At 42.0% G+C, this 24,904-nt stretch overlaps 1 protein-coding gene across 1 annotated transcript in view; it reads left to right on the top strand.

Annotated features, from left to right (window-relative positions):
* The window catches only part of SS18 (SS18 subunit of BAF chromatin remodeling complex), a gene marked incomplete in the record, with an annotated part of 210,531 nt that overhangs the window by 103,755 nt on the left and 81,872 nt on the right, over positions 1–24,904 (top strand). The window contains 1 exon segment of the mRNA XM_053714991.1: positions 3,463–3,684. Coding sequence (XP_053570966.1) covers positions 3,463–3,684 — 222 coding nt within the window.

The following is a 24,904-nucleotide window of genomic DNA, read 5'->3' as shown; positions in this document are numbered from 1 at the left end:
CTAATCCAGTTTCAAAGAAGGAACGTTTGTTGCACAACTTGGATGTAGTTCGTGCTCTCAAATTTTACTTAGCAGCTACTAAGGATTTCAGACAAACTTCGTCTTTGTTTGTTGTTTATTCTGGTAAACGGAGAGGTCAAAAAAGCAACTTCTACCTCTCTCTCCTTCTGGATTAAAAGCATTATCCGATTGGCTTATGAGACTGCCGGACGGCAGCCTCCTGAAAGAATCACAGCTCACTCCACTAGGGCTGTGGCTTCCACATGGGCCTTCAAGAACGAGGCTTCTGTTGATCAGATATGTAAGGCAGCGACTTGGTCTTCACTGCACACTTTTTCTAAATTTTACAAATTTGATACTTTTGCTTCTTCTGAGGCTATTTTTTGGGAGAAAGGTTTTGCAAGCCGTGGTGCCTTCCATTTAGGTGACCTGATTTGCTCCCTCCCTTCATCCGTGTCCTAAAGCTTTGGTATTGGTTCCCACAAGTAAGGATGACGCCGTGGACCGGACACACCTATGTTGGAGAAAACAGAATTTATGTTTACCTGATAAATTACTTTCTCCAACGGTGTGTCCGGTCCACGGCCCGCCCTGGTTTTTTTAATCAGGTCTGATAATTTATTTTCTTTAACTACAGTCACCACGGTAACATATGGTTTCTCCTATGCAAATATTCCTCCTTAACGTCGGTCGAATGACTGGGGTAGGCGGAGCCTAGGAGGGATCATGTGACCAGCTTTGCTGGGCTCTTTGCCATTTCCTGTTGGGGAAGAGAATATCCCACAAGTAAGGATGACGCCGTGGACCGGACACACCGTTGGAGAAAGTAATTTATCAGGTAAACATAAATTCTGTTTTTGTCTAAGCGTGGGTTTTTGGATTCTGTGATAGATACTCTGGTACAAGCCAGAAAACCTGTGACTAGAAAGATTACCATAAAATATGGAAAAGATATATCTGTTGGTGTGAATCCAAGGGATTCTCATGGAGTAAGATTAAAATTCCTAGGATCCTTTCCTTTCTCCAAGAAGGTTTGGATAAGGGATTATCAGCGAGTTCTCTAAAAGGACAGATTTCTGCTTTATCTGTCTTGTTACACAAACGACTGGCAGCTGTGCCAGATGTTCAAGCTTTTGTTCAGGCTTTGGTCAGGATCAAGCCTGTTTACAGACCCTTGACTCCTCCCTGGAGTCTAAATTTGGTTCTTTCAGTTCTTCAAGGGGTTCCGTTTGAACCCTTACATTCCATAGATATCAAGTTGTTATCTTGGAAAGTTCTGTTTTTGGTTGCTATTCTTCTGCTAGAAGAGTTTCTGCATTATCTGCTCTGCAGTGTAATCCGCCCTATCTGGTGTTCCATTCAGATAAGGTTGTTTTGCGTACTAAACCTGGTTTCCTTCCAAAGGTTGTTTCCAACAAGAATATTAACCAGGAAATAGTTGTGCCTTCTTTGTGTCCGAATCCAGTTTCAAAGAAGGAACGCTTGTTACACAATTTAGATGTAGTCCGTGCTTTAAAGTTCTATTTAGAAGCAACAAAGGATTTCAGACAAACGTCTTCTCTGTTTGTAGTTTATTCTGGCAAGAGGAGAGGTCAAAAAAGCTACTGCTACCTCTCTTTCCTTTTGGCTGAAAAGCATCATACGATTGGCTTACGAGACTGCCGGACGGCAGCCTCCTGAACGAATCAAAGCTCACTCTACTAGGGCTGTGGCTTCCACATGGGCCTTCAAGAACGAGGCTTCTGTTCATCAGATATGTAAGGCAGCGACCTGGTCTTCTCTGCACACTTTGTCCAAATTCTACAAATTTGATACTTTTGCTTCTTCGGAGGCTATTTTTGGGAGAAAGGTTTTGCAAGCCGTGGTGCCTTCTGTTTAGGTAACCTGATTTGCTCCCTCCCTTCATCCGTGTCCTAAAGCTTTGGTATTGGTTCCCACAAGTAATGGATGACACCGTGGACCGGACACACCAATGTTGGAGAAAACAGAATTTATGCTTACCTGATAAATTACTTTCTCCAACGGTGTGTCCGGTCCACGGCCCGCCCTGGTTTTTTAATCAGGTTTGAAGAATTTCTTTCTCTATACACTACAGTCACCACGGCACACTATAGTTTCTCCTTTTTTTCTCCTAACTGTCGGTCGAATGACTGGGGGGGCGGAGCCTGGGAGGGACTATATGGACAGCTCTTGCTGTGTGCTCTCCTTGCCTTTCCCTGTGGGGGAGGAGAATATCCCACAAGTAATGGATGACACCGTGGACCGGACACACCGTTGGAGAAAGTAATTTATCAGGTAAGCATAAATTCTGTTTTTTTATGCTTTCGCACTTTTTTCTTATCACCCCACTTCTTGGCTATACGTTAAACTGATTTGTGGGTGTGGTGAGGGGTGTATTTATAGGCATTTTGAGGTTTGGGAAACTTTGCCCCTCCTGGTAGGAATGTATATCCCATACGTCAGTAGCTCATGGACTCTTGCTAATATGAAAGAAATGAATTTATCAGGTAAGTTCTTACATAAATTATGTTTTTTAAACTACAGTCACCACTGCACCCTATAGTTTCTCCTTTTTTCTTGCTTTTCTTCGGTCGAATGACTGGGGGTGGCAGTTAGGGGAGGAGCTATATAGACAGCTCTGCTGTGGGTGTCCTCTTGCAACTTCCTGTTGGGAAGGAGAATATCCCACAAGTAATGGATGAACCTGTGGACTGGATACACCACAAGAGAAATAAATTTATCAGGTAAGCATAAATTTAGTTTTTTACTACAAGGATTTTTGCTAATAGAAATATATTGCAAAAATGCTTTAATTTCAATTGCATGTTTCAATGCAATTTAAATTGACATTTCTTTCGCTTAAAGGGACAGTCAGGTTAAAAAAAACTTTCATGATTTAAATAGGGCATGTAATTTTAAACAACTTCCCAATTTACTTTTATCACCAATTTTGCTTTGTTCTTTTGGTATTCTTAGCTAAACCCAGGAGGTGCATATGCTAATTTCTTAGACCTTGAAGACTGCCTCTAATGTGAATGCATTTTGACCACTAGAGGGCATTAGTTCATGTGTTTGATATAAATAGCATTGAGCTCATGCACGTGAAGTGACCTAGGAGTGAGCACTGATTGGCTAAAATGCAAGTCTGTCAAATGAAAATAAGGGGGCAGTCAGCAGAAGCTTAGATACAAGATAATTGCAGAGGTAAAACATGTTTTATTTTAACTGTGTTGGTTATTCAAAACTGGGGAATGGGTAATAAAGGGATTATCTTTCTTTTTAAACAACAAAAAATCTGGTGTTGACTGTCCCTTTAAGTATTTTATTATTCTGACTTCCTTTAGTATATATCACCTACAAAGATAGATATTTAGAGATTAAAGATGATATTGCAGATTTAATTTCTTTTTACCCTTTTGATGACCATCATAGATTTAAGTTTTTTTTTTTTTTTTTTTAAAGGACCAAACCATATGCCCCTGCAAGGACCAGGACCTAATCAACACAACATGCCAAACAGTTCAATGAACATGCCTTCTAGTAATCATGGGTCTATGGGAGGATATAACCATTCAGTTCCATCCTCTCAAAACATACCAGCTCAAAATCAGATGACCATGAGTCAAGGACAGTCTATGGGTAGCTATGCCCCACGACCGAACATGAACATGCAGACTAACCAAGGTATATATTTAATGCCAATTTTCATATTTAATCACATTTAAGAAAATAATGTATTGTAACACTTGATTTGGAACTTGTTTAACATTTGAGAGTGTGATTAAAATTATTTTGAATTGTGTATTTTTTCTAATTGTTTTTACTGAACAAGTTTATTTAAAGTAAGGAAATATTTTATGAATTAAATAAAAATAGATTAATAGGATATGAAATAGTGATATCTTTTTATGGAAGAAATACATTTTGTATTGTTCTAGGGCCAAAAAATACTTCTTTATTGAAAAGATGAAAACTAGAAATTAACAAATATATAAGTAATTTCTGTATCTTGACTCATATCCCTGGGTTATGTTTACCGGTGAGAAGCCCTCTTCCAAAGGGGCGTGAACATGAAATGACCACTCACCTGATTACCTATAAAGGTAATCTGGACCCATTCACCCTATCCTCTTAGTGAGGTCCAGCTTTAAAGGTGGAAAAGGAAAAAGAGGGAAGGGAACCTGGTAAGCATTACCCAGGGATATGAGCCAAGATATAGATATTGCTTATATTTGTTAATTTCTAGTTATCTTGGCCCTCCCTGGTAATGCTTACCAGTGAGAAGTGAATAAAGCAACAAAAAAGAGTAAAAATCGGGTGGAAATAATTTCAGTCAAACAATGGAAATGCTGCAAAAATGATAAAGAAGTTTATTTAGGACACCACAGAAGAATGAGACTTTTCGACCCAACTTTGCTGAAGAGGATGGACCCACATCTAACTTATAATGGGAGACAAAGGTATGTGGAGAACTCCAGACCGCTGCTTGACATATCTCCATTAGTGTAGCATCTGCTTTCAAAGCCCATGATGTTGACACTGCCTGTGTAGAATGTGCCTTAATCCCAACTGGAACTGGTTGATTCTTCTTTTTATAGGCTCGGGAGATTGTCTATCCATCTTGCCAAAGTAGATTTTGCAGGAGCTTGACCTTGTTGCAAACTCCTTGGTACTACAAACAAACGATCTTACTTTCGAATAGACTAAGTTCTTGAAACATGTGTAGACAACACATCACATCAAGTTGGTAAAATGGCTTTCCTGCAGAATTGTGCATCTCCTGGACAAAAGGATGGTAAAAACAATGTCTTTGGATTTCTGTAAATCAGAAACAACCTTTTGGTAGAAACTCAGGAACTGTATGCAAAACAACCTTATCTTTATGAAAAGCGAGAAAAGGCTCTTTGACAGAAAGGGCTTGGAATTCAGAGAATCATCTTGCAGCAACCAGAACAATGGTCTTCAATGTAAGAAACCAGAGTTAAATGTCCCTAATGGGCATTTCCATTAAATCTTCCAAAACCAAAGGAAGATCCCACGTTGAAATGGCAGATTTTTGTAGTAGGTTGGATATGAGCCGAGGCTCGAAAGAATTGATGAACCAAAGGTTTCTGTGCCCCCTTGACTCCAGTAATGGAAGAAATAGCAGGCATCTGAACCTTCAGTGTTATAGCACAGAGACCCCTTATAAAACCTTTATGAAGAAAATCCAATAAAAGATGTAATTCCATCTTTGCTGTAGAAGCACTATGTTGAATCATCTAGGCCTAAAACCTATTCCATATTTTTTAATATGTTGAAGAAGTGATCTTCTTTCTAGCCTTAAGTAAAGTTTGAATTGCCGAATGTGATTCAGTTGCCTATATCTTGTGATCACAGAAATCATACCGTCCGGTTCAAATGTTGTACCCTGAAACAACATGTCTGGAGACTGTGGAAGAAGCCACGGAGGTTCCACTGAAAGATGTAACAGAAGAGGAAGCCTTGGTCTCTGAGGCCAAAAGGTAATTACTGCCGCAAAAGCTGCTTTCTCCCTTCAAATTCTTTGTAGTAGATGAGGACTGAGATGGAGTGGTGGAAAGATATAATCTATATCTCTCAGGTTGAATCTCTATACTGTAAGCATCCGTTCCCAAAACTTGTGGTGTTGGCAGACAACTGTAAAAAAGAGGCTACTGGCAGTTGCGACTGGAAGCCATCAAATCTATTACCGACAATCCCCATCTTTCCCCACAATCATCCTGAAATGGTTTCTGTTCAACTGCTAGTCTGTTTGTGATAGAGGAACTCTGCTCAGATAATCTGCCTGAACATTCTGTAGACCTGGAAGGTGAGAAGTGGATAACCCCTTTAGATACTTCTGTGCCTAAATGAAAATGGGCAACACATCTTTGGGAGTTGTTTTCAAAAGTGAAGCAGTGCCTGATCTGCTTTTATTTCCAGTACATTTGCAGGAAGAGACTAAAGATTTCTGTGCCAGGACCACTGAGTCTATTTCCCCTAGCACAGGGGTCAGCAACCTTTTCTCTCCAGATGTTTGAGAACTACATTACCCATGATGCTTAGGCAGTTTAAAGACAAACTGGAGATCTAAGGTTGCTGACCCCCGTCCTGGCACATAGCTCCCCAACCAAGCTTGCTCGAACCTGTCTGTATGATTATACAGTCTGGCTCCACCAAAGACAACACCCGAGAGAGGTTTTCCTCCCGAAACCACCAATGTAGGCATCTTAGCTCCACTGGAAAATGGATTTGCTGACTGTGTCTCAAGTGCCTTAGGTAACCTCTTTGAAAATGGATCTGAAATGAACACATTCTCTATCTTGCCCATTTCACCAGGTGGATAAGGGGAGACATATGACTCAACATTTGCATCCAGACTCGAGCTGTCAGACGGGAAGCTTTTTGAAGTTTCATCAAAATCTACATTCTTTGTGGGAACACAGACTAGAGCATTCTTTGTATTGAACAGTGCCCCCAGGAAAGTGATAGACTGAGTTGTCTAAAGATTAACAAACCGAACTCCTGCCGGGTATGAAGCGGCTGCTTCTTGTGAATCTGCTTGCTTAATAGTGTTTGAAATCAAAAGAATATCATCTAGTTAATGTATCAAAAAAGGACACCTGACCCTTAGCTTTGCAATGACAGAAACCAAGGTCTTCATGAACACTCAAGGAGCTGTTGATATGCTGAAGGGAAAAGCAGTGAACTGGAAGTGCCATCTTCCTGTTGCAAATCTTAGAAATTGTCTATGAGCCTCTGTGATAGGGATGTGAAAATAGGCATCCTTTAAATCCAGATAAGTCCCTGGAGGCACAATGCTTATTACTGAAATGAGGGACTCCATCTTGATTTTCTGCACTTTTAGGAATTAAGATGTCTGAGGTTTAAGACTGGTCTCCCAGGATTTTTTTTTATTTGTTTTTACTAGAAGCAATGAAGAGAAGAAACCCTGAGAATGCTGATGTACCAGAACCTCTTGAATTACCTCCTTTTTCAGCAGTTTCTGTACAAACTGGTGAATGGCTTGAAGTTTCAATTTGTTCTCTGGGAATGGTGAGATTATAAAGCAAGGAATTGGAGCTTTCCTCTTGAATTCCAGTGTATAGCATCTCCTGAGAATCCTGTAAAACCAATTTGTCCGTAAGGACCTCTGTCAAGATGTCTCTGAACCTGGAAAGCCTTCCTCCCAAAGGCATCTGGACAGGCATATCTTTGTTTTGGAGAAAATTTGCCATCCTGGTACGACCTCTATCTCTTGCTTGTACCTGCGTTTTCCTGTCTGCAAGGCAAAAGGACTCCCTTCTAAAAGGGGTCTTAAAATTCTAATTTTGATTTTTCTTCTATGAGCATAAGAAAAAAGATTTATTAAACTTTGGTGCCGTGGAAGCCTAGGACTAGTCGCTCCTGAACATTAAAAAAAGAGTATCAAACCCTTTTACCAAATAACATGTTACCTTCAAATGGTAGGCACAATAAATTTAATTTTAGAGCTGGGTTCAACCTTCCAGTTACAAAGCCAAAGTGCTTTCCTTACAATGTTAGCTGTATTAATGGATTTGGGCTTTAAATGTAGCTTCTCGGAAACAGCAGATAATGAAAGGCAAAAAGCTTTCTTTAAATCTAAAATAAAAGGCATAAATGTTTGCACAACTTGAGGCAGAAATACTTTGCATAATATTAGACCAGGTAACTGTAGCTTTAAAGACGGGAAAAAACTGGATGCCAAAGTTCCCTGCTGCAAATAAAGTTTCTTAATGTTATGCTCCATTTTTTTTTTTTATCCATTACATCCCTAATAGCTCCAGCGTCATCTATACAATTAAGTGGCTTAGGTAAAGGAAAACGTTTGAATAATTTCTCAAACTGCTTTTAATTTTTTGAAAATTCCTCTAAATATTCATAGACTCATTCACTGTAAAGGTTTTAACAAAATCTGTCTTAGATTTAAACCAGTGACACAGAAGTTTGTTCTTCCTCAATACCTAAAGTCTCTTTATTTATTTAATAAATTCACATAATGTTAGCAGTAGCAGACACAGCGGAAGCATTTGAATTATTTGAAGAAGCTTTGCCCTCAGAATCAGTCAGATAGTTAAACACCCTCAGAACCATGTTCACCAGAAAATGTGGCTGCAGTAGCACTTCCACCAAAAAGATGTAAAAGGCCATCTTTACATTTTCTTATCCTGCCAACAGGGCTTATCACACAATGCAGAGGGCTTAAAAAAAAAAAGTAAAGCCCCATAAGAAAAAATAATATAAAAAAAACATACTATACAGTATATACAAAACGTAGAGAAAAAACATACTTTCTCTTGTTAAGTGTATCCAGTCCACGGATCATCCATTACTTGTGGGATATTCTCCTTCCCAACAGGAAGTTGCAAGAGGATCACCCACAGCAGAGCTGCTATATAGCTCCTCCCCTCACTGCCATACCCAGTCATTCTCTTGCAACTCTCAACTAAGATGGAGGTCGTAAGAGGACTGTGGTGTTTTATACTTAGTTTATTTCTTCAATCAAAAGTTTATTTTTAAATGGTACCGGAGTGTACTGTTTATCTCAGGCAGTATTTAGAAGAAGAATCTGCCTGCGTTTTCTATGATCTTAGCAGAAGTAACTAAGATCCTTTGCTGTTCTCACATATTCTGAGGAGTGAGGTAACTTCGGAGGGGGAATATCGTGCAGGTTTTCCTGTAATAAGGTATGTGCAGTTAAAATATTTTTCTAGGGATGGAATTTGCTAGAAAATGCTGCTGATACCGAAGTAATGTAAGTAAAGCCTTAAATGCAGTGATAGCGACTGGTATCAGGCTTATTAATAGAGATACATACTCTTATAAAAGTGTATTTTAAAACGTTTGCTGGCATGTTTAATCGTTTTTTACATATGTTTGGTGATAAAACTTATTGGGGCCTAGTTTTTTCCACATGGCTGGCTTGAATTTTGCCTAGAAACAGTTCCCTGAGGCTTCCCACTGTTGTAATATGAGTGGGAGGGGCCTATTTTGGCGTTTTTTTTGCACAGCAAAAATTACAGACACAGACATCCAGCTTCTTCCTGCATGTTCCAGAACTTATCTGAAAGGCTCAAAAGGCTTCAAAAGTCGTATTGAGGGAGGTAAAAAGCCACAATAGAGCTGTTTAAAAAAAGTTTTTGTAATTTTGTTATTCCGTTTTTGGTATTAAGGGGTTAATCATCCATTTGCAAACTTATTACATACACTGTAAAAATTTCGTTAGTGTAACTGCATTTTTTCACTGTTATTTCAAAATTTGGGAAAATTTGTGTTTCTTAAAGGCGCAGTAACGTTTTTTTATATTGCTTGTAAACTTGTTTTAAAGTGTTTTCCAAGCTTGCTAGTCTCATTTCTAGTCTGTTTAAACATGTCTGACACAGAGGAACCTACTTGTTTGAAAGCCATGGTGGAGCCCATAGGAGAATGTGTACTAAATGTATTGATTTCACCTTAAACAGTAAAGATCAGTCTTTATCTATAAAAGAATTATCACCAGAGTGTTCTATCGAGGGGGAAGTTATGCCGACTAACTCTCCCCACGTGTCGGACCCTTCGCCTCCCGCTCAGGGGACGCACGCTAATATGGCGCCAATTACATCAGGGATGCCCATAGCGATTACCTTGCAGGACATGGCTGCAATCATGAATAATACCCTGTCAGAGGTATTATCTAGATTGCCTGAATTAAGAGGCAAGCGCGATAGCTCTGGGGTTAGGAGAGATACAGAGCGCGCAAATGCTGTTAGAGCCATGTCTGATACTGCGTCACAGTATGCAGAACATGAGGACGGAGAGCTTCAGTCTGTGGGTGACATCTCTGACTCTGGGAAACCTGATTCAGAGATTTCTAATTTTAAATTTAAGCTTAAGAACCTCTGTGTATTGCTTGGGGAGGTATTAGCTGCTCTGAATGACTGTAACACAGTTGCAATTCCAGAGAAATTGTGTAGGCTGGATAGATACTATGCGGTGCCGATGTGTACTGACGTTTTTCCTATACCTAAAAGGCTTACAGAAATTATTAGCAAGGAGTGGGATAGACCCGGTGTGCCCTTTTCCCCACCTCCTATATTTAGAAAAATGTTTCCAATAGACGCCACTACACGGGACTTATGGCAGACGGTCCCTAAGGTGGAGGGAGCAGTTTCTACTTTAGCAAAGCGTACCACTATCCCGGTTGAGGACAGTTGTGCTTTTTCAGATCCAATGGATAAAAAATTAGAGGGTTACCTTAAGAAAATGTTTATTCAACAAGGTTTTATTTTACAGCCCCTTGCATGCATTGCGCCTGTCACTGCTGCGGCGGCATTCTGGTTTGAGGCCCTGGAAGAGGCCATCCAGACAGCTCCATTGAATGAAATTATTGACAAGCTTAGAACGCTTAAGCTAGCTAACTCATTTGTTTCTGATGCCATTGTTCATTTGACTAAACTAACGGCTAAGAATTCCGGATTCGCCATCCAGGCGCGTAGGGCGCTATGGCTTAAATCCTGGTCAGCTGACGTGACTTCAAAGTCTAAATTACTCAACATTCCTTTCAAGGGGCAGACCTTATTCTGGCCTGGCTTGAAGGAAATTATTGCTGACATTACTGGAGGCAAGGGTCATACCCTTCCTCAGGACAGGGCCAAATCAAAGGCCAAACAGTCTAATTTTCGTGCCTTTCGAAATTTCAAGGCAGGAGCAGCATCAACTTTCTCCGCTTCAAAACAAGAGGGATCTGTTGCTCATTCCAGACAGGCCTGGAAACCTAACCAGTCCTGGAACAAGGCCAGAAAGCCTGCTGCTGCCCCCAAGACAGCATGAAGGAACGGCCCCCTATCCGGAAACGGATCTAGTGGGGGGCAGACTTTCTCTCTTCGCCCAGGCTTGGGCAAGAGATGATCAGGTTCCCTGGGCGTTGGAGATCATATCTCAGGGATATCTTCTGGACTTCAAAGCTTCTCCTCCACAAGGGAGATTTCATCTTTCAAGGTTATCAGCAAACCAGATAAAGAAAGAGGCATTCCTAAGCTGTGTGCAAGACCTCCTAGTAATGGGAGTGATCCATCCAGTTCCGCGGACGGAACAAGGACAGGGATTTTATTCAAATCTGTTTGTGGTTCCCAAGAAAGAGGGAACCTTCAGACCAATCTTGGATCTAAAGATCTTAAACAAATTCCTCAGAGTTCCATCATTCAAAATGGAAACTATTCGGACCATCCTACCCATGATCCAAGAGGGTCAGTACATGACCACAGTGGACTTAAAGGATGCCTACCTTCACATACCGATTCACAAAGATCATCATCGGTTCCTAAGGGTTTGCCTTTCTAGACAGGCATTACCAATTTGTAGCTCTTCCCTTCGGGTTGGCCACTGCCCCGAGAATTTTTACAAAGGTTCTGGGCTCACTTCTAGCGGTTCTAAGACCGCGAGGCATAGCGGTGGCTCCGTATCTAGACGACATCCTGATACAGGCGTCAAGCTTTCAAATTGCCAAGTCTCATACAGAGATAGTTCGGGCATTTCTGAGGTTGCATGGGTGGAAAGTGAACGTGGAAAAGAGTTCTCTATCACCACTCACAAGAGTCTCCTTCCTAGGGACTCTTATAGATTCTGTAGAAATTAAAATTTACCTGACGGAGTCCAGGTTATCAAAACTTCTAAATGCTTGCCGTGTCCTTCATTCCATTCCACGCCCGTCAGTGGCTCAGTGCATGGAAGTAATCGGCTTAATGGTAGCGGCAATGGACATAGTGCCATTTGCGCGCCTGCATCTCAGACCGCTGCAATTATGCATGCTAAGTCAGTGGAATGGGGATTACTCAGATTTGTCCCCTCTACTAAATCTGGATCAAGAGACCAGAGATTCTCTTCTCTGGTGGCTTTCTCGGGGCCATCTGTCCAAGGGGATGACCTTTCGCAGGCCAGATTGGACGATTGTAACAACAGATGCCAGCCTTCTAGGTTGGGGCGCAGTCTGGAACTCCCTGAAGGCTCAGGGATTGTGGACTCAGGAGGAGAAACTCCTCCCAATAAATATTCTGGAGTTAAGAGCAATATTCAATGCTCTTCTAGCTTGGCCTCAGTTAGCAACACTGAGGTTCATCAGATTTCAGTCGGACAACATCACGACTGTGGCTTACATCAACCATCAAGGGGGAACCAGGAGTTCCCTAGCGATGTTAGAAGTCTCAAAGATAATTCGCTGGGCAGAGTCTCACTCTTGCCACCTGTCAGCAATCCACATCCCAGGCGTAGAGAACTGGGAGGCGGATTTTCTAAGTCGTCAGACTTTCCATCCGGGGGAGTGGGAACTCCATCCGGAGGTGTTTGCTCAACTGGTCCATCGTTGGGACAAACCAGAACTGGATCTCATGGCGTCTCGCCAGAACGCCAAGCTTCCTTGTTACGGATCCAGGTCCAGGGACCCGGGGGCAACGCTGATAGATGCTCTAGCAGCTCCTTGGTTCTTCAACCTGGCCTATGTGTTTCCACCGTTTCCTCTGCTCCCTCGACTGATTGCCAAAATCAAACAGGAGAGAGCATCAGTGATTCTGATAGCGCCTGCGTGGCCACGCAGGACCTGGCATGCAGACCTAGTGGACATGTCATCTCTTCCACCATGGACTCTGCCTCTGAGGCAGGACCTTCTAATACAAGGTCCTTTCAATCATCGAAATCTAATTTCTCTGAGACTGACTGCATGGAGATTGAAAGCTTGATTCTATCAAGGCGTGGCTTCTCAGAGTCAGTCATTGATACCTTAATACAGGCTTGGAAGCCTGTCACCAGGAAAATCTACCATAAGATATGGTGTAAATATCTTTATTGGTGTGAATCCAAGAGTTACTCATGGAGTAAGGTTAGGATTCCTAGGATATTGTCCTTTCTCCAAGAGGGTTTGGACAAAGGCTTATCAGCTAGTTCGTTAAAGGGACAGATTTCTGCTCTGTCTATTCTTTTGCACAAGCGTCTGGCAGAAGTTCCAGACGTCCAGGCATTTTGTCAGGCTTTGGTTAGGATTAAGCCTGTGTTTAAAACTGTTGCTCCCCCGTGGAGCTTAAACTTGGTTCTTAAAGTTCTTCAGGGAGTTCTGTTTGAACCCCTTCATTCCATTGATATCAAACTTTTATCTTGGAAAGTTCTGTTTTTGATGGCTATTTCCTCGGCTTGAAGAGTCTCTGAGTTATCTGCCTTACAATGTGATTCTCCTTATCTGATTTTTCATGCAGATAAGGTAGTCCTGCGTATCAAACCTGGGTTTTTACCTAAAGTGGTTTCTAAGAATATCAATCAAGAGATTGTTGTTCCATCATTGTGTCCTAATCCTTCTTCAAAGAAGGAACGTCTTTTGCATAATCTGGACGTAGTCCGTGCCTTGAAGTTTTACTTACAGGCTACTAAAGATTTTCGTCAAACATCTGCCCTGTTTGTCGTTTACTCTGGACAGAGGAGAGGTCAAAAAGCTTCGACAACCTCTCTCTCCTTTTGGCTTCGGAGCATAATACGCTTAGCCTATGAGACTGCTGGACAGCAGCCCCCTGAAAGGATTACAGCTCATTCTACTAGAGCTGTGGCTTCCACCTGGGCCTTTAAAAATGAGGCCTCTGTTGAACAGATTTGCAAGGCTGCGACTTGGTCTTCGCTTCACACCTTTTCAAAATTTTACAAATTTGACACTTTTGCTTCTTCGGAGGCTGTTTTTGGGAGAAAGGTTCTACAGGCAGTGGTTCCTTCCGTTTAAGTTCCTGCCTTGTCCCTCCCATCATCCGTGTACTTTAGCTTTGGTATTGGTTTCCCACAAGTAATGGATGATCCGTGGACTGGATACACTTAACAAGAGAAAACATAATTTATGCTTACCTGATAAATTTATTTCTCTTGTAGTGTATCCAGTCCACGGCCCGCCCTGTCCTTTTAAGGCAGGTCTAAATTTTAATTAAACTACAGTCACCACTGCACCCTATGGTTTCTCCTTTCTCGTCTTGTTTCGGTCGAATGACTGGATATGGCAGTGAGGGGAGGAGCTATATAGCAGCTCTGCTGTGGGTGATCCTCTTGCAACTTCCTGTTGGGAAGGAGAATATCCCACAAGTAATGGATGATCCGTGGACTGGATACACTACAAGAGAAATAAATTTATCAGGTAAGCATAAATTATGTTTTTTTTTTTTTAAAAGAACCACATCTCCTTGGGCAGTGTCAGGATCAGAAACAGGAGTATGCTAAGGTGTTTGAAATTTTTTTTTTTTAAATAAGTTTTTTTTATTGAGGTTTTATAAAATGTTACAAAAAACTTTAAAAACATCCGTAGACGGTAATATCAGCAAGACAAAAATTCTGAACATACGAGTATAGTAGAAGGATGAGTCAAACAGTCTGAAAAACTTTGAAGACTTTAAATCAGTGTGAACATTGTGCCTATAGATCGTATGAAATAACCAGCTACCCTACCAGACTGATAGAATAAACTGATCTACCATAGACAAAAAGTAGGCAGGAGTAATGATTTAAAATAAATTGAACTGCCATGTCCAGAAAACTTTTATAAAGGGTGGATTAGAACCTCTTTTTTTTTTATATTCTAAGAAGCATAGGAATGGTCCCCGTTTTGCAGTGGGAAACATAAACTAGTTTATCTGATCAAAAGAATTTGAGGCAAAAGAGGGAGTTGGCAGTATATATTGTTGGGGGGAGTTAATTTCAGCAAGAGCCGCTCTGAATGAGACAAGGGGGAGAGGAAGGAGGGCGGAGCTAGTTAAAATTTTAGAGTGGGAAACAATTGAGGAGTATAGATGTTATAAGTAGTATTATGCTTAACCCTTGAGATATTATAATAAAGGAAAAAAAACAAAGAAATAAACTATTCAGAGCTAGGGACTATATGACATATCAATGTCCTCACGATTATGGTACATAGAGGGTGAAAATAATCTGACGTACTGAGATTAGCATAACACAAATTAGCCCTATAGATATAAAGTACTCTCCTAGGTTCTTCATTAGGCAGGTGAAAGTAAGAAAACGTGTAAAACAGGGATGTAGCAAAGTGCCCCTCTTGAAGTGTAGAATTACAGAGGATACATAGAACCATCTGTTATGAATCTCAGTATGTAAAATATAACAGCATTACATAATCTTCTATATTGTTACCTGGTGTACACGAGGCCATTATGCACTTAAATGTGTAGGAGATCACAAAAAAAAATAGACTCAATATATTTGTGCAACCATGAAAAACTGTGAAACATAGTATAGGAGGGGTACATATGTATATAACAAATAGAAAACCAGCAAACCCAAAAGTTGCATACAAGTAGAAGGTGAATTATGCTGTAGCTAGAGCATGTAATAAATTCAGATATGTGAAAAATCCCATGTGCTTGCAGGAGGGGAAAGTGGTTGTGATACAGAAAGATTAATCTGGGCCTCTCTAATAGAGCGGTGTCTGCCGTTCCCTTTTTAGGGAAGGGGATAATAACCCATTGTTGTATAAATATAGGCCCAGAGAGACCTTAGGTTCATCCAGAAATAGGCTATCTTAGTCATGTGGGGGGGAGATGGAGAAGCAATATAAACTATAGCCCAATTACGTAAACTTTTATAACTTAAAATAGTATAATAGTACCTTACAGAGCTCTAAACAATAAATAGAAATAAGGGCATTAAGTAAGTTATGTCACTTGCTTGTAAGTCTGTCTCCATTAGACCAAAATTATGCTTTTTGCAATAATACACTAGTGATTACAATAAAAATAGTAACAACATAGTAAGTATTTTAACCTACGCTAGTATAGTAAGGTATAATAAAAAGAAGCCACTCTTTAGATATTAGAAAGTAGCAGAACTTTGTAAAGCTCCAAACAAAAGGTGAAAATGTGGTCATTAAATTAAAATTGTAGGCGTAGTTAGTAAGAAGGAGGCTTATCGCAGGGGACATAACACCCCATCTGGATTGGTCTTGAATATTAATTACAACATATAATGGTCCAGTATATATTTAGATCAATATGTATGAAATAACATGAGATTAGATATATATCAAGGGCCAATGCTGGTAATGGTTGTTAAGACTTGTCTGAGCATGTAGTACAAAAATGTGCTACTACATATTATTTTTAACTGAGAATCATCAAGTCTAACAAGTGGGTAATAGAAATGAGGTGGTTATATATTTATATTTCTCCAACATAGGTGTGTCCGGTCCACGGCGTCATCCTTACTTGTGGGATATTCTCTTCCCCAACAGGAAATGGCAAAGAGCCCAGCAAAGCTGGTCACATGATCCCTCCTAGGCTCCGCCTACCCCAGTCATTCTCTTTGCCGTTGTACAGGCAACATCTCCACGGAGATGGCTTAGAGTTTTTTAGTGTTTAACTGTAGTTTTTATTATTCAATCAAGAGTTTGTTATTTTAAAATAGTGCTGGTATGTACTATTTACTCAGAAACAGAAAAGAGATGAAGATTTCTGTTTGTATGAGGAAAATGATTTTAGCAACCGTTACTAAAATCCATGGCTGTTCCACACAGGACTGTTGAGAGGAATTAACTTCAGTTGGGGGAACAGTGAGCAGTCTCTTGCTGCTTGAGGTATGACACATTCTAACAAGACGATGTAATGCTGGAAGCTGTCATTTTCCCTATGGGATCCGGTAAGCCATGTTTATTAAGATTGTAAATAAGGGCTTCACAAGGGCTTATTAAGACTGTAGACTTTTTCTGGGCTAAATCGATTCATTATTAACACATATTTAGCCTTGAGGAATCATTTAATCTGGGTATTTTGATAAGTTTATATCGGCAGGCACTTTTTTAGACACCTTTCTCTTTAGGGGCTTTCCCAAATCATAGGCAGAGCCTCATTTTCGCGCCGGTGTTGCGCACTTGTTTTTGAGAGGCATGACATGCAGTCGCATGTGTGAGGAGCTCTGATACATAGAAAAGACTTTCTGAAGGCGTCATTTGGTATCGTATTCCCCTTTGGGCTTGGTTGGGTCTCAGCAAAGCAGACTCCAGGGACTGTAAAGGGGTTAAAGTTAAGAACGGCTCCGGTTCCGTTATTTTAAGGGTTAAAGCTTCCAAATTTGGGGTGCAATACTTTTAAGGCTTTAAGACACTGTGGTGAAATTTTGGTGAATTTTGAACAATTCCTTCATATTTTTTCGCAATTGCAGTAATAAAGTGTGTTCAGTTTAAAATTTAAAGTGACAGTAACGGTTTTATTTTAAAACGTTTTTTGTACTTTGTTATCAAGTTTATGCCTGTTTAACATGTCTGAACTACCAGATAGACTGTGTTCTGAATGTGGGGAAGCCAGAGTTCCTTCTCATTTAAATAAATGTGATTTATGTGACAATGACAATGATGCCCAAGATGATTCCTCAAGTGAGGGGAGTAAGCATGGTACTGCATCATTCCCTCCTTCGTCTACACGAGTCTTGCCCACTCAGGAGGCCCCTAGTACATCTAGCGCGCCAATACTCCTTACTATGCAACAATTAACGGCTGTAATGGATAATTCTATCAAAAACATTTTAGCCAAAATGCACACTTATCAGCGTAAGCGCGACTGCTCTGTTTTAGATACTGAAGAGCATGACGACGCTGATAATAATGGTTCTGAAGGGCCCCTAAACCAGTCTGATGGGGCCAGGGAGGTTTTGTCTGAGGGAGAAATTACTGATTCAGGGAACATTTCTCAACAAGCTGATCCTGATGTGATTACGTTTAAATTTAAGTTGGAACATCTCCGCATTCTGCTTAAGGAGGTATTATCCACTCTGGATGATTGTGACAAGTTGGTCATCCCAGAGAAACTATGTAAAATGGACAAGTTCCTAGAGGTCCCGGGGCTCCCTGAAGCTTTTCCTATACCCAAGCGGGTGGCGGACATTGTAAATAAAGAATGGGAAAGGCCCGGTATTCCTTTCGTCCCTCCCCCCATATTTAAAAAATTGTTTCCTATGGTCGACCCCAGAAAGGACTTATGGCAGACAGTCCCCAAGGTCGAGGGAGCGGTTTCCACTTTAAACAAACGCACCACTATACCCATAGAAGATAGTTGTGCTTTCAAAGATCCTATGGATAAAAAATTAGAAGGTTTACTTAAAAAGATGTTTGTTCAGCAGGGTTACCTTCTACAACCAATTTCATGCATTGTCCCTGTCGCTACAGCCGCGTGTTTCTGGTTCGATGAGCTGGTAAAGGCGGTCGATAGTGATTCTCCTCCTTATGAGGAGATTATGGACAGAATCAATGCTCTCAAATTGGCTAATTCTTTCAACCTAGACGCCACTTTGCAATTGGCTAGGTTAGCGGCTAAGAATTCTGGGTTTGCTATTGTGGCGCGCAGAGCGCTTTGGTTGAAATCTTGGTCAGCTGATGCGTCTTCCAAGAACAAGCTACTTAACATTCCTTTCAAGGGGAAAACGCTGTTTGGCCCTGACTTGAAAGAGATTATCTCTGATATCACTGGGGGTAAGGGCCATGCCCTTCCTCAGGATCGGCCTTTCAAGGCCAAAAATAAACCTAATTTTCGTCCCTTTCGTAGAAACGGACCAGCCCAAAGTGCTACGTCCTCTAAGCAAGAGGGTAATACTTCTCAAGCCAAGCCAGCTTGGAGACCAATGCAAGGCTGGAACAAGGGAAAGCAGGCCAAGAAACCTGCCACTGCTACCAAGACAGCATGAAATGTTGGCCCCCGATCCGGGACCGGATCTGGTGGGGGGCAGACTCTCTCTCTTCGCTCGGGCTTGGGCAAGAGATGTTCTGGATCCTTGGGCGCTAGAAATAGTCTCCCAAGGTTATCTTCTGGAATTCAAGGGGCTTCCCCCAAGGGGGAGGTTCCACAGGTCTCAGTTGTCTTCAGACCACATAAAAAGACAGGCATTCTTACGTTGTGTAGAAGACCTGTTAAAAATGGGAGTGATTCATCCTGTTCCATTAGGAGAACAAGGGATGGGGTTCTACTCCAATCTGTTCATAGTTCCCAAAAAAGAGGGAACGTTCAGACCAATCTTAGATCTCGATCTTAAACAAGTTTCTCAAGGTTCCATCGTTCAAAATGGAAACCATTCGAACTATTCTTCCTTCCATCCAGGAAGGTCAATTCATGACCACGGTGGATTTAAAGGATGCGTATCTACATATTCCTATCCACAAGGAACATCATCGGTTCCTAAGGTTCGCATTCCTGGACAAGCATTACCAGTTCGTGGCGCTTCCTTTCGGATTAGCCACTGCTCCAAGGATTTTCACAAAGGTACTAGGGTCCCTTCTAGCTGTGCTAAGACCAAGGGGCATTGCTGTAGTACCTTACTTGGACGACATTCTGATTCAAGCGTCGTCCCTTCCTCAAGCAAAGGCTCACACGGACATTGTCCTGGCCTTTCTCAGATCTCACGGATGGAAAGTGAACGTGGAAAAGAGTTCTCTATCTCCGTCAACAAGGGTTCCCTTCTTGGGAACAATAATAGACTCCTTAGAAATGAGGATTTTTCTGACAGAGGCCAGAAAAACAAAACTTCTAGACTCTTGTCGGATACTTCATTCCGTTCCTCTTCCTTCCATAGCGCAGTGCATGGAAGTGATAGGTTTGATGGTAGCGGCAATGGACATAGTTCCTTTTGCGCGCATTCATCTAAGACCATTACAACTGTGCATGCTCAGTCAGTGGAATGGGGACTATACAAACTTGTCTCCGAGGATACAAGTAAATCAGAGGACCAGAGACTCACTCCGTTGGTGGCTGTCCCTGGACAACCTGTCACAAGGGATGACCTTCCGCAGACCAGAGTGGGTCATTGTCACGACCGACGCCAGTCTGATGGGCTGGGGCGCGGTCTGGGGATCCCTGAAAGCTCAGGGTCTTTGGTCTCGGGAAGAATCTCTTCTACCGATAAATATTCTGGAACTGAGAGCGATATTCAATGCTCTCAAGGCTTGGCCTCAGCTAGCGAGGGCCAAGTTCATACGGTTTCAATCAGACAACATGACAACTGTTGCGTACATCAACCATCAGGGGGGAACAAGGAGTTCCCTGGCGATGGAAGAAGTGACCAAAATCATTCTATGGGCGGAGTCTCACTCCTGCCACCTGTCTGCTATCCACATCCCAGGAGTGGAAAATTGGGAAGCGGATTTTCTGAGTCGTCAGACATTGCATCCGGGGGAGTGGGAACTCCATCCGGAAATCTTTGCCCAAGTCACTCAACTGTGGGGCATTCCAGACATGGATCTGATGGCCTCTCGTCAGAACTTCAAAGTTCCTTGCTACGGGTCCAGATCCAGGGATCCCAAGGCGGCTCTAGTGGATGCACTAGTAGCACCTTGGACCTTCAAACTAGCTTATGTATTCCCGCCGTTTCCTCTCATCCCCAGGCTGGTAGCCAGGATCAATCAGGAAGGGGCGTCGGTGTTCTTGATAGCTCCTGCGTGGCCACGCAGGACTTGGTATGCAGATCTGGTGAATATGTCATCGGCTCCACCATGGAAGCTACCTTTGAGACGAGACCTTCTTGTTCAAGGTCCGTTCGAACATCCGAATCTGGTCTCACTCCAGCTGACTGCTTGGAGATTGAACGCTTGATCTTATCGAAGCGAGGGTTCTCAGATTCTGTTATCGATACTCTTGTTCAGGCCAGAAAGCCTGTAACTAGAAAGATTTACCACAAAATTTGGAAAAAATATATCTGTTGGGGTGAATCTAAAGGATTCCCTTGGGACAAGGTTAAGATTCCTAAGATTCTATCCTTCCTTCAAGAAGGATTGGAAAAAGGATTATCTGCAAGTTCCCTGAAGGGACAGATTTCTGCCTTGTCTGTGTTACTTCATAAAAAGCTGGCAGCTGTGCCAGATGTTCAAGCCTTTGTTCAGGCTCTGGTTAGAATTAAGCCTGTTTACAAACCTTTGACTCCTCCTTGGAGTCTCAACTTAGTTCTTTCAGTTCTTCAGGGGGTTCCGTTTGAACCCTTACATTCCGTTGATATTAAGTTATTATCTTGGAAAGTTTTGTTTTTGGTTGCAATTTCTTCTGCTAGAAGAGTTTCAGAATTATCTGCTCTGCAGTGTTCTCCTCCTTATCTGGTGTTCCATGCAGATAAGGTGGTTTTACGTACTAAACCTGGTTTTCTTCCAAAAGTTGTTTCTAACAAAAACATTAACCAGGAGATTATCGTACCTTCTCTGTGTCCGAAACCAGTTTCGAAGAAGGAACGTTTGTTGCACAATTTGGATTTTGTTCGCGCTCTAAAATTCTATTTAGATGCTACAAAGGATTTTAGACAAACATCTTCCTTGTTTGTTGTTTATTCCGGTAAAAGGAGAGGTCAAAAAGCAACTTCTACCTCTCTCTCTTTTTGGATTAAAAGCATCATCAGATTGGCTTACGAGACTGCCGGACGGCAGCCTCCCGAAAGAATCACAGCTCATTCCACTAGGGCTGTGGCTTCCACATGGGCCTTCAAGAACGAGGCTTCTGTTGATCAGATATGTAGGGCAGCGACTTGGTCTTCACTGCACACTTTTACCAAATTTTACAAGTTTGATACTTTTGCTTCTTCTGAGGCTATTTTTGGGAGAAAGGTTTTGCAAGCCGTGGTGCCTTCCATCTAGGTGACCTGATTTGCTCCCTCCCATCATCCGTGTCCTAAAGCTTTGGTATTGGTTCCCACAAGTAAGGATGACGCCGTGGACCGGACACACCTATGTTGGAGAAAACAGAATTTATGTTTACCTGATAAATTGCTTTCTCCAACGGTGTGTCCGGTCCACGGCCCGCCCTGGTTTTTTAATCAGGTCTGATAATTTATTTTCTTTAACTACAGTCACCACGGTTTCATATGGTTTCTCCTATGCAAATATTCCTCCTTAACGTCGGTCGAATGACTGGGGTAGGCGGAGCCTAGGAGGGATCATGTGACCAGCTTTGCTGGGCTCTTTGCCATTTCCTGTTGGGGAAGAGAATATCCCACAAGTAAGGATGACGCCGTGGACCGGACACACCGTTGGAGAAAGCAATTTATCAGGTAAACATAAATTCTGTTTTTCTCAACAAATAAACAATAGGAATCCAGTCCATTGTCATACAAGAGGAAATATAAGCTATTAGACATTTTCTCCAACATAGGTGTGTCCGGTCCACGGCGTCATCCTTACTTGTGGGATATTCTCTTCCCCAACAGGAAATGGCAAAGAGCCCAGCAAAGCTGGTCACATGATCCCTCCTAGGCTCCGCCTACCCCAGTCATTCTCTTTGCCGTTGTACAGGCAACATCTCCACGGAGATGGCTTAGAGTTTTTTAGTGTTTAACTGTAGTTTTTATTATTCAATCAAGAGTTTGTTATTTTGAAATAGTGCTGGTATGTACTATTTACTCAGAAACAGAAAAGAGATGAAGATTTCTGTTTGTATGAGGAAAATGATTTTAGCAACCGTCACTAAAATCCATGGCTGTTCCACACAGGACTGTTGAGAGCAATTAACTTCAGTTGGGGGAACAGTGTGCAGTCTCTTGCTGCTTGAGGTATGACACATTCTAACAAGACGATGTAATGCTGGAAGCTGTCATTTTCCCTATGGGATCCGGTAAGCCATGTTTATTCAGCAAGTAAATAAGGGCTTCACAAGGGCTTATTAAGACTGTAGACTTTTTCTGGGCTAAATCGATTCATTATTAACACATATTTAGCCTTGAGGAATCATTTTATCTGGGTATTTTGATATAATAATATCGGCAGGCACTGTATTAGACACCTTATTCTTTAGGGGCTTTCCCAAAGCATAAGCAGAGCCTCATTTTCGCGCCGGTGTTGCGCACTTGTTTTTGAGAGGCATGGCATGCAGTCGCATGTGAGAGGAGCTCTGATACTTAGAAAAGACTTTCTGAAGGCGTCATTTGGTATCGTATTCCCCTTTGGGCTTGGTTGGGTCTCAGCAAAGCAGATACCAGGGACTGTAAAGGGGTTAAAGTTCGAAACGGCTCCGGTTCCGTTATTTTAAGGGTTAAAGCTTCCAAATTTGGTGTGCAATACTTTTAAGGCTTTAAGACACTGTGGTGAAAATTTGGTGAATTTTGAACAATTCCTTCATGTTTTTTCGCAATTGCAGTAATAAAGTGTGTTCAGTTTAAAATTTAAAGTGACAGTAACGGTTTTATTTTAAAACGTTTTTTGTACTTTGTTATCAAGTTTATGCCTGTTTAACATGTCTGAACTTCCAGATAGACTGTGTTCTGAATGTGGGGAAGCCAGAATTCCTATTCATTTAAATAAATGTGATTTATGTGATAATGACAATGATGCCCAAGATGATTCCTCAAGTGAGGGGAGTAAGCATGGTACTGCATCATTCCCTCCTTCGTCTACACGAGTCTTGCCCACTCAGGAGGCCCCTAGTACATCTAGCGCGCCAATACTCCTTACTATGCAACAATTAACGGCTGTAATGGATAATTCTGTCAAAAACATTTTAGCCAAAATGAACACTTATCAGCGTAAGCGCGGCTGCTCTGTTTTAGATACTGAAGAGCATGACGACGCTGATAATAATACTTCCGAAGGGCCCCTAACCCAGTCTGATGGGGCCAGGGAGGTTTTGTCTGAGGGAGAAATTACTGATTCAGGGAACATTTCTCAACAGGCTGAACCTGATGTGATTGCATTTAAATTTAAGTTGGAACATCTCCGCATTCTGCTTAAGGAGGTATTATCCACTTTGGATGATTGTGACAAGTTGGTCATCCCAGAGAAACTATGTAAAATGGACAAGTTCCTAGAGGTGCCGGGGCTCCCAGAAGCTTTTCCTATACCCAAGCGGGTGGCGGACATTGTTAACAAGGAATGGGAAAGGCCCGGTATTCCTTTCGTCCCTCCCCCCATATTTAAAAAATTGTTTCCTATGGTCGACCCCAGAAAGGACTTATGGCAGACAGTCCCCAAGGTCGAGGGAGCGGTTTCCACTTTAAACAAACGCACCACTATACCCATAGAGGATAGTTGTGCTTTCAAAGATCCTATGGATAAAAAATTAGAAGGTTTGCTTAAAAAGATGTTTGTTCAGCAAGGTTACCTTCTACAACCAATTTCATGCATTGTCCCTGTTGCTACAGCCGCATGTTTCTGGTTCGATGATCTGATAAAGGCGGTCGATAGTGAGTCTCCTCCTTTTGAGGAGATTATGGACAGAATCAATGCTCTCAAATTGGCTAATTCTTTCACCCTAGACGCCACTTTGCAATTGGCTAGGTTAGCGGCTAAGAATTCTGGGTTTGCTATTGTGGCGCGCAGAGCGCTTTGGTTGAAATCTTGGTCGGCTGATGCGTCTTCCAAGAACAAGCTACTTAACATTCCTTTCAAGGGGAAAACGCTGTTTGGCCCTGACTTGAAAGAGATTATCTCTGATATCACTGGGGGTAAGGGCCACGCCCTTCCTCAGGATCGGCCTTTCAAGGCAAAAAATAAACCTAATTTTCGTCCCTTTCGTAGAAACGGACCAGCCCAAGGTGCTACGTCCTCTAAGCAAGAGGGTAATACTTCTCAAGCCAAGCCAGCTTGGAGACCAATGCAAGGCTGGAACAAGGGAAAGCAGGCCAAGAAACCTGCCACTGCTACCAAGACAGCATGAAATGTTGGCCCCCGATCCGGGACCGGATCTGGTGGGGGGCAGACTCTCTCTCTTCGCTCAGGCTTGGGCAAGAGATGTTCTGGATCCTTGGGCGCTAGAAATAGTCTCCCAAGGTTATCTTCTGGAATTCAAGGGACTTCCCCCAAGGGGGAGGTTCCACAGGTCTCAGTTGTCTTCAGACCACATAAAAAGACAGGCATTCTTACATTGTGTAGAAGACCTGTTAAAAATGGGAGTGATTCATCCTGTTCCATTAAGAGAACAAGGGATGG

The sequence above is a fragment of the Bombina bombina genome, chromosome 5, assembly GCF_027579735.1.
Source record: "Bombina bombina isolate aBomBom1 chromosome 5, aBomBom1.pri, whole genome shotgun sequence".
NCBI lineage: Eukaryota > Metazoa > Chordata > Amphibia > Anura > Bombinatoridae > Bombina > Bombina bombina.
This window is presented reverse-complemented; position numbering and strand designations above follow the sequence as displayed.